This window comes from Sparus aurata, chromosome 4 (assembly GCF_900880675.1).
Source record: "Sparus aurata chromosome 4, fSpaAur1.1, whole genome shotgun sequence".
Taxonomy (NCBI): Eukaryota; Metazoa; Chordata; class Actinopteri; order Spariformes; family Sparidae; genus Sparus; species Sparus aurata.
This window is the reverse complement of record NC_044190.1, coordinates 10,524,340-10,535,058: the sequence shown is the minus strand read 5'-3', so window position 1 is coordinate 10,535,058 and position 10,719 is coordinate 10,524,340. Positions and strand designations below refer to the sequence as shown.

Below are 10,719 nucleotides of genomic sequence, written 5' to 3'. Positions count from 1 at the left end.
GCATCAACATTAAACTGAGGATGTTTCATAACCAGTTAAAAGTTCCTTGTTGTATGTTTAAACCAAAGCAGATAGAGAGGAGAACCATTGGGATGAGTTATCTATACTATTTTGTTCAATAAGTCACACACCCTTGTAAAACTTACTATATTTGTCATGGCTAATGACAGCAGCTCGCACACCGCACCGCTGATAAAATGTAATGCTTTATGCTAACTGTTGACTACCCGATTCTGTTTGACTGGAGGGTGTCAGTTTACTTTCGATATATGACATTTATATATAGATTAAAATAATCTGAATAGCTTTATCTTATTTACAACACAGACTGTAGTCCGTCAGTGCTACATCCTCTGAACGCCACAGGGTGGCACCTCACACACAAGCTGCAAAAAGAAGCTTTCACTCAGTCGTGTAGTAAATTATGAAGTGGGTTATTTAAGTGTCTAAACTGTTAAAAAAAAAAACTGTTTAAACTGTTCATATTAAAATGAGTAACTGCAGCCAGCCAGTCATTTGTTCATGATAATGTGTATTTATTTGGGGACAGTGCCATGGTTGTTAGCTTGGCTTGTTGTTAACATGCTGTGAAATTATATCAACTGTTTGTCGACGGAACGCAGTGTTATTGACTATGAATCTTGCTAGCATAACGTTAGCTTTCTGGTTTAAGGCTGAGCCGAGGGGTTCAATAAGCTGAATGGACCAGTTTATCTAGTTGTTAAGTCGTATCTAATGTCCGTCGTATTATTGGAGTAGTGCACAATGTTTCCATTACATAAGAACATTATGGGATTGTAATGATTGTTCCAGCCATTAGTCATATATTCAGGTGTTGCCAGGGAAACTGAGTTATTGCTTTTGAAATAAGTTATAATTTGATTGCAAAAGTTATACAAATATTGGTCAAAATGGGTTTTTTTGGCAAGTGACCATGGTATCAGTGGGATAACACCCTTTGAGGCGTCCATTGTCATATGTTAATGGATGCCAGAACCATCTGACACACAGGGTTAATGCTCCTCGTCGGGCATAATCCCTTATATATCTCCAACAGTAAGCTTTACTGTGATCTTTTTTTGATGAATGCTTTACCTATCCCTAATCCATGGCTCTCTTTGCTCCATACATTGAGATATACAACATCTTTCAAAAAGGGTCTCTGTGCAGAGGTTTGATCAGCTCTGGCTCTTTGCCACTGATGGCATGAGATCACCATCCAGTCAGTGAGTCAAAACACCAAAGCATGGTCACTGTTTGGTTTCCTGCCATCAGAAAGCAGTAAAGAGAAGAGATGGACACTTTTGACATATGTTCATTCACCCTTTATGAAAGCTACCCAAAATGCTAATTGTTGAACCATTAAGGGTTTGTTTTTTTTTCATCTTTTTTTTTTTGCATAAAGATAATCTGACCACAACAGTGTTCTGGTTGTGTCCTCTTTGTGCCTCTGAGTCATCCATTTTGTGGAGTAGCGGTAGCATAACATGCTTTGATCTTTTGCATAGTCACAGCATTTCATCCCCAGTGTGTCTATTCAGAGCTCTGGTAACTGAATTTTATATGATTAAGCTGTCTGAGCCACCTGATCCTAGCTGGAGACTTCAATTGGATTGTTACTTATCTGCAGGAGTAAACTAGAGACACCAGCATCAAATCTTTGATATATCCTTACCACTGTTGTTTCTTTACATTCTGTTGTTTTAATTTTTTTTCCCTTGAAATGTATGTAAAATGATCCTAAAATGCTTATCCAAGTCGAGCCAGTAGGAAACTCAGAGCTCTTGTTGAATCATCTGGAATAGCAGCATGGTTTTTAAGTTAAAAGTTAAAAGCTGAATTCTTTCCCAAGTTGTCAGGTTCTCTGTCAGTGCTTCCAAGATTAGACTATACGAGATGAAAACACTGAATTATTAACTTTTCTAATGCAATATTAAGCCCGCAGTTGATCTGTTATTGCCCCTCTTAGCTGGAAAAAACAATTGGTAACAGGGTAAACATGTATTATCATCCTTTATTTAATTATTTACACTAACTTAATGCATAGAAAATAGTCAGAAACAAGTGTTTAGGTGGAAAAAAAACAGCCTGTAGGAAGAGCAAAACACATAAAACTACTTAAACTACATGAACCTGCACTATTTCCAATTTTTTGCCTTTAAAACACTAGATTTGAGATCTCATTGGCTACATGGGAGAGGAAAAAGAAGAGAGAGTGGGTCTCTTGTCTACACGATCACTCATGGGCTGTTGTAGTGCGATAATGGCGTCTGCTCTGTAATGAGAGGTGTGTTCTAACAGAAAAACATCCACGATCGCAGTTTTTAATCAATTTTGTGACCATTTAATACTGGAATACTGCTTTCAGGACTTAAAATTGCTTTAAGTTATTGTTTTGTTTTGTTTTTTGTTGGATTTTGATGCACAACTGAAACACCCACACATGTTATTGTTGAGTTGGCAAAACGTGCAAAATACATGCTAGTTTGTTTGCTTGTTTGATTATCTAGTGATTGAAGCTCGCTGATGTGGTTTGATCTCGGAATGGTTTGCTTGAATTTAATCACAATCATCGAAGCTTTCCGACGATGTATGACGTGACACGCCGTACATTGAGGCTGTTTGCTTTGCTGTGTTGGCTGTTTGGTGAGCGAGCCACAGGCGGGGCAGTGGTTTTGAAAAATATGTAGCCTTATATTACAAATTGCTCCTTTAATGCTATATATAACATCTGTCCTTTCCCAACAATGAAAAGAAGCAAATCACATATAAAAACTTGGAGTGACACTGGATTAGATTTAATCTGGGTTTTTCTTATATGATTCAGATTCGCAGCGCGACACTGATTATTTCACGATAAAGTGTGTGCACTGATACTGAATTCTCTTCATTATTCTGTTTTAATCTTTTTTACCTCAAGTGCATTTCATACATGATTGCTTCCTGAAAGACATGGTGGATATGTGGGTCATCAGTCTTCCCTCAAACTCAATTTGTTGCAAATAGATGAAAAGATAGTAACAGTCAAGTGAGTCTCTCTAATAGAGCTGTAGGCCGTGTGGTCAAGTACTGCTGTGTAAGCTGACAATCCACTTTTCATTCAGTCCTGAAGCTTTTTCCAGACCCTGGTTGATGTATGTTGTATATGGCGGACTTGGGAGCCAGTTACACAACACAGAAACCATTAAACAGCTCCAAACATGTTTACTATGTTCAGAACACGGTTATATAACCCTTAAACAAGACGAACAGCCTCAAGCACCACACACACATTTACACAGCTAGCTGATGAAAATGTTCTGTTGTCATTATCTTTTCTCTCAGTGCATGCACATGTGGCGTGATTGCGAAACGAACTAGTCCAGTATACAGATAACACTGAAAAAAGGTAAGATGGTTTCACCAGTCAGCTGCTTTATCTTCCAGTTCCTACTCTGTTTTCTCTTCATATTGTGCTCTCAGCGCTGAAATGGAAAGTCTGTCTTCCTTCTCCTCGACTGAACACAGTCATACACCTGCTGTCAGAGGATTTTGGCTCAGCCTTGTTGTTGTCCTTTTCACCAGTGGTCATCCCTCTTTTAGAGGGCAAAGCAGTGACAGTACATTTCAAAGACGCTGTTATCACTGCGGTGTTAGTTTCCTGGTCCGACATCACTGTGGCTTTTTGGTAGCAGCTCCTACGACCCTTGCGGAAGCGAATGGTGAACAGGCCGTAGATGATGGGATCCAAGCAGGCGTTGAAAAGTCCAAAGATGAACAGGATGTGGGTGAGGGAGTGAGAGACTTTACCCTCCAGGTCGTCTGGGAAGAACCAGTACCACAAACCCAGCAGGTAGTACGGAGTCCAGCAGACTATGAAGCTGATCACTATGACGATGCTCATTTTCAGAGTTCTCATTCTGGCTTTGGGGATGTTGTTCTTTGAGCAGCGGAGATGTGGCTCATCTGAGGACGCTGAAGAAAGAAAGACATGGACATGAAAAGTCATTACTTAACACTCTTTTAGCTTTTGTTTTAAAGGTCCCACATTATGCTCATTTTCAGGTTCATAATTGTTTTTAAGGTTTTCTCCCGGAAAATGGTGACATGACAGTATTTCCAAGGCTGAGGTCGGGGACTGTACAGTTGTGACATCACAAGCTCACAAAATATGGAAGTTAAATCCTGTCATTAATCAAGAGCATAGATTTTGATGTACTATCGTCCCGATCATAACCACGCTGCAGTATTTATACTATATAAGACATATCCCGCTGCCTGGGCAGCTGGCTAATATGGCGAAAGTACAGCAGCTATTGTTCTACTTTATGTTGATGTAGCTACTGTAATGAAAAGCACGGGCGCTGGTGTATTGATTAACTGATATTTTATTCCAAAGGTCGTCAAAAAATAAAGGCAACCACCACATTTAACAGCCTGGAGGGCGGAAGTAGATAAACCCGGTAGAAAGAGCGCAAAGAAGCGGGTGTAATCTGATTGGTCAACAGTAGCCGGCCTTCTATTGGTTGACAGTGTTGATACACAAGAAAAATCCGTGAGCAGAGGAGAGATGATAGCAGAACTTGACCTGTGAGCAGGTGTGTGTTCTGAGCGCGTGCACTTTAGATCTGAGCGCGCAGAGGGCACATTTGAATGCGAGCGAAATTTTTGTGTGCAAGAAGGAGAAATGTGAACATGGGCATGTGATTTTTGAGTTCAAGCTGACATTTTGAAAGAGAGCAGAAGAAATTTAAATGCAAGAACAAAATGTGAGCATGAGGAGAAAAAATCTGAGCACGCGAAAGAGCTGTGTCACTGAAAAGGAATGAAATCATGCTCTCAAACTGAAAATCTATGCTCTTGATTAATGACATGATTTAACTTCCATAACAAAAGTCCAGATGGCTCATTTGTAGGCACGGTTTCTGAAAACAGGTTTTAAGAATGTCTCAGTGGACTGAGCGTATCAATGCCATCATGTAGTTCTGTTAAACCTAGATTTGCTTAATAATCAAAAACACAAAGTGAGTAAATCTCACTTTCAACAATATGGGACCTTTACAACATGACTCAACTGATATCATTTTCTGATGCACACATCTGCTGTATGCTCTGACCATCCAAGATCCGGGCTCAGCGGACAACTTACAGTTCTTTTTTGTCATCCGTTTGGAGATCTGGATGAAGATCCTGGTGTAGCAGATAATCATAATAACCAGCGGCAGGAGGAAGAGGCAGGAGAACGTGAACATGTTGTATGCTGTTTCCTGCCAGTGAGTGACAAAGCTCCCCCTAGTGGTGCACTGAGTAAAGTTGGCTGGATAGGTGATGGTCACATTATGGAAAATGAACATCTGTGGAATTAAAGACAAAAAAATTAATGATAAAATAGCATTAGGATAGCTTTTTATTGCCAGCAGATATCCCTGCGGATTACATTCATGTTGGTCATATAATTTACTCCCAAATGTCAATGTTTAATGCTAATGAGTGATGTATCCTTTCCAGAAAAAAGTAAAGACGTAAAGGTCAGAACGGTTTCTCAACACCTAACAGTTTACTAAACCATGACAGGGAACAGCAACTGTCCAAACAAAGGTTACCGACATTATCTACCAAGGCCATGGAGCACGTCATGCTATATAATGTTTTAGGATGACGTAGAACATAAAACAGGCTAACATTAGCAGTTTACACTTTACCATCTCCACCCAAACACATTACCAGGGATAGTGATACACTCACCAAACAAATTGGTTCCTCATCCTAGGCCTGTTTTTCTTTTAACATTGAAAGTTAAAACATAGCTTCACAAATATACGACTTAAAACGTTCATGAATTAACAAATAGGATGGTTTAAATCCACTCAGAAACTTAACCAGTCAGATAAAACTGAGGTCCAACTGCAGCTGTAAAGCCTTCTGTTGGTTGAATCTGCTGCCAATCAAATGTCCAATGTCCAAGAACAAGTGGGTGTAAGAAGGGATTGTGCTCCCCGCTCCACAAGTAATAATTGGACACACGGTTGGTAACAGACCGACCAAGCCAGCTGCCGTTAGCTGTCCCTGCAGCAGGCGGCGGCTCTCCTCTCTCCTGGCCCTGGCAGCTGTCTGCGCTGCCTCGTCCAGTCCAGACTGCACACAACTACTGCTGAATGTGTGTGGAGGGTTGCCAACCTCCACTAGTAGAATCACAGACTTGCCGAGGACAGATAGGGACACAGTTGTTTTGTTGAAGTGTGTTTTGTTTAGTCTTAGCTAATCACGCGTGCTTGTGAGTGTCTCTGCAGCTACCAACCTGTCTGAGACTGATCACGACACGACACAAGATACGTCATACAACAGCACCCACTTTAAAAAGCACAAAAACTGTCCAAGACCAAAACAATGGCCACTTTAACCAGCACTTACAGTTCATTCGTAGCTTCGTACTTCAGCATTTCACCACATTTTCAAATTGAAGCTCAAAAAAAGGATTTTTGCCGTTCAGCCTGCATCACAGGATAAACACTGGCTGTGTTGGATTGTTGGCAACACACACGATGCACGCTTCACAAAATATAAGTGATATAGTATATTATAATGTGTATATAGTATATAATTCAATGGTCTGTTATAGCCCATTTTGGGTTAAGCGATACATATTTAGTTCAAATCACAGTATTCCATGCAGAAATGGAGACAAGATGTATGTTTACATCTGTAAAAAGAAAGTTCTTCACAGCAGAGGCCATTAATGCCTCTTAGCCAGACAGTGGCGGTTCTAGACCAGTTTTAATAGGGGGGCCAGGTTGGGGCCGGCTTTTTTGTTAGGGGGCACATACAATCTGGAAAAAGGATAAATCCCTCATTTAGACAAAACACTGTTTACAATTTCAGCAATTTTGATTGGGTAGTAAACTGCTGAGACACTTCAGTTCTGCCTTTCCCTTCAGAACAAAATCATTGCAAGAAATCTGTCATTGTATTGTTGATGCAGACTCCCTGTCAGGGGGGCCACAGGGGGGTCCAGACTCGGAGTTACAGGGGCACTGGCCCCTGTTGGCCCCCCCCCAAGAACCGCCCCTGTAGCCAGAGATCCTGAGATGGAAGCCATTTGATTGACAGCTCCTTTGATTTTCTTTGCCCTAGAGCCCATAACTGCCAAATAGAGATCATGTAAACTACTGACCCACACGCTCTTTCTCCTCCTCTCTCCTGAGCCACTTAAACGCCAGCCTCTCGATGACTGATGCATCATCTCGCCAGTGAGATTTCAAATCCAGCGATATCTAATATCAATTTTAAAAGCCCTGAACTTGAAAATTATAGGAATAAAATTAGTGTTAATACGTAAATAAAGAACTACAATGAGTTTTTGCTCCTCAAGCGGGGTTATTATGATGTCATGAGGCAAAGAAACGTGTTATATGTTCATTTTCAGTGATATTGTATCTTATTTGAACTTGGACCATGTAAGACTACATGATGTGGTCCCATTGCCCTGTTTTAGCTAATAAGGGCAGTTACAGGTCATTTGCAGGCTTATCATTACATTAAAAAATGTAGGTGAGAAAAATATCTAACAAATAATTAAGTGTGTTCAAACTCCAACAGATTAATGTCAGAAGCACTTACACTGCATCGGACAAAAATTCAGCTTATAACGTTTCAAAAGAGCCCAAATCCATACATGTTCTCCAAATGGTTCAACAAATATTTGAATTTACTTTGGGTTGGACTTGGATAGACATTATAAGATCAGTTTGCATACATTTCCAGGAATTTCCAGGCAGTTATTAACAGTTAAATATGCTTTTTGCAGCCACCGGATCTCAAGTGAGAACGATGACTCACTAGGGTCCAAGCTTCTGCAGCAAGGAATCAAGGGATATGCTCTTAATCGGGTGAGCTACAAATAAACATGTTCACGGCCTTGTTATTAAATACTTAGTCTTATACTTATTATGTGATACCTATTAATTAATGCTTATTACAAGGAACTAAACTGAAGTGTTACCCACATGTCTGCCACATCTTAAAGTCTCCATGCAGCCCTCTCGTCACCCTATTAATAGTTCTCTATTTTCGCCCCTGCTCAATGGTAATGGTGAAGCATCTATAGTGCCGGGATTAAAAATTCCCATCCATGTGTTGCATAATGATAGAGCCACTAATCCAAACACTGAGATCTTGTGCCCCCCTAAATCACATAGCAGGTTTTCGTGCATCAAAGCCTCAACAAATTGCCACGTTTTATGTAAATACACAGAGACCTGTGGCCAGAGATAATGACGAATCATGTATGAGAATTTAATTCAAGTGAGTGTAAAGCCAGATTTGAATTCCCTCTTGCATCTGCAGTTCTCCAGACGAACAGCTTTGTGAGATGGATATAATGTGTGTGGATATTTCCAATCATCTGTTCCCAGATATTAAGGCCTGCTCACATTAATACTGTATGGATCATGGAAGAGAGGTCTTAGGTTTAGGTTTGTATGAGAGAAAGCCTTACACGACAGAGAGAACAGTTCACACAATATAATCCAGCACTCCTCTCTGAATCACTTCCCTCTGTGTGTTTTATTGAGCCCAATGCACCAGTCAAACCAAAGTCACCCGGCCTTACCTGAGGGATTGAGAACAAGATGCTCATGGTCCACGCCACCGTCAGCATAACCCTGTTCCTTCTGCGAGCCATGCTGATGGCCAGAGGGTCCAGGATAGCCGACTGTCTGTCCAAACTGATCACCACCGTGACAAAGGCACACGAGTACATGGCCTGGAGCTTGAGGAACATCAGGAACCTGCAGGCCAGGTCGCCGGCCAGCCACTGAACTGTGATGTTCCACACTGCGTCCACGGGCATCACTATGAAGGTCACCAAGAGATCGGCCGCAGTCAGGTTGATTATCAGCACTCGGACGTGGGATTTGCGCTTGTGGCCGTTGGCGGCCCACAGCACAGCCAGATTGCAGAGAGTGGAGATGCCACACAGGGTGAAGGTGATGATCACTCTGACTTTGGCTGCTGTGGAAAAGGTAGGCAGCTGCGGCGCTCCGTCCGCTGATGTCCAGTTACAGTGAGGAGCCGGCCAGTCACAGCTGGCGTTGAGGTCAAATCCTGAGCTCTGCTGATACATGCTGACCGGAGGATCACAGCAGGAGGAGGCGTTCATTTTCTGACCCTCACCGAGGAGTCAGCATTGTTCAGCTACATGGAGGCTGGTGGTGCCGAAGGTAGACGAGGCAAAAAACATACATAAACCTTATGAATGCAGCTGTTGCAAAATTTGTAACATCTGCACAGATTTGCATAAGAGGAAACAGTGAGTTATGAGTCTGACAGAGACGGAGCAGCCTGCTGTGGAGGACACGTCTCTCTGATGCTCAGTGATGTGGAGAGGTACTATGATTACCTCTAACAAACCACATTATGGCAGGAGGTCTCCAGAGAACAGAGAAACACCTGACAACAGCCATGGTACCTGCACTCTAATGACAGTATTCTCTCATCTGATGGAACAAGATGGAAATGCTTTAAACAGATTATCCTCCAGTTTCTCTTCTGTGGTGAGACTCATCCTGACTGACTGGGGCTACTTATTAAATGTAAAGATAAAGTTAACAGTGGGGACGGAACGATTTCATCTTGATGAAAGAACTTACAATAAGTTGATTGTGAGGAATTTTAATAAATGACTTGAAAAAACACTCACACTGACATACAGTCGTATTGGTTTCTTGATGTATTTCTAATCCCTCAACCTGTCACCCTGCTGAAGGCTGCACATTATACTCCCCACTCAAGCATGTACAAGTGGATATATTGGACTGCAAAACGACAGTGAGATGCTGTAGCCACCATCTTTTAATCCTTTACTTTTGCAAGAAGAACTTATGAATGATGATTAATAATGTAAGATTCTTTGACTCGTTGTTTTTCCAACAGAAGGCGAGTGTCCTGGCTGTGGTCAGAAAAAAATATAAATATAAAATAAAAATTTAGCTTCCTGCTAAATGTAAGGTGAAAATGATTTCAGTACGTTTGAGTAAAATGAGAGTTTTTATTTTAAAGTATTAGGGAGTATTTTGACAATTATCAGGAGAATATCGTGAATCGCAATCATGTTGGACATGAATGGACCTGAAATACTCGTTTATAGTGTTTTTTATTATATCATCTCAAGACTTTTAGTGCATGCCTGCATTGGCTCTTTCTCTTGATGTTTTTCTATGGCAATAGGACAAAAAATTAATTCGTCGCTTAAAAGAAATAGGTGCAACAAACTCACCTCTACGTCCGTGTAGGTGGGACTGATGTATTTCCCACATCAGATGCTGACAAAACAAAGTGAAATCCTCTTTATGGAAGTCCCCAGCCGCGGCTCCATCTCCCTGCTGGACTCCGCATGATGAGATCAGACTGAGTGTCTGTCTGTGAGTGTGAAGAGTCTCCAGTCTCGCCTCGCAGTTGTGCTTCTGTGTCCCCTCTGGAGTTTTTTAGACGCGCTTTGTACTCTGTCCGCTGCGTGCGTCAGGCGCTCTGTGGGCGCGGCTTCTGCTCCGCATCCCAGGAGCGTCAGTTCAGCGAGCCGTGAGCGCCGGCAAAGTTTCTCATTTTAATCCTGCCAGTGTAAATGTAATGAGACTCCATAGCAGACCCTATTACCATCATTTTCATCGAGACCAAAGCAAACCTGCTCTCACTAACTGCAGTAATTATGTCTGGCAAGGTTATGTGATGATACTTAGAAATGAG

The 10,719-nt window shown here is 41.5% G+C and overlaps 1 protein-coding gene across 1 annotated transcript; it reads right to left on the bottom strand.

The window, feature by feature from the left end:
* Window positions 1-1,994: 1,994 nt before the first annotated feature.
* Window positions 1,995-10,455, bottom strand: LOC115579908 (putative gonadotropin-releasing hormone II receptor). The gene is made up of 4 exons (XM_030413630.1): window positions 10,253-10,455; window positions 8,588-9,182; window positions 5,129-5,333; window positions 1,995-3,954 (listed from the first exon to the last, which is right to left on the bottom strand). The coding sequence occupies exons 2-4, from the start codon at window positions 9,134-9,136 to the stop codon at window positions 3,446-3,448; spliced, it is 1,263 nt and encodes a 420-aa protein (XP_030269490.1). The 5' UTR covers window positions 9,137-9,182; window positions 10,253-10,455; the 3' UTR covers window positions 1,995-3,445.
* Window positions 10,456-10,719: the final 264 nt, after the last annotated feature.

Coding starts and splice junctions, on each gene's coding strand:
- LOC115579908 (XM_030413630.1), bottom strand. CDS start 9,136: ATGAACGCCTCCTCCTGCTGTGATCCTCCGGTCAGCATGTATCAGCAG. Junction 5,334..8,587: donor TCTTGTTCTCAATCCCTCAG/GTAAGGCCGGGT, acceptor TTAATTCCACAG/ATGTTCATTTTCCATAATGT. Junction 3,955..5,128: donor ACGGATGACAAAAAAGAACT/GTAAGTTGTCCG, acceptor TTCTTTCTTCAG/CGTCCTCAGATGAGCCACAT.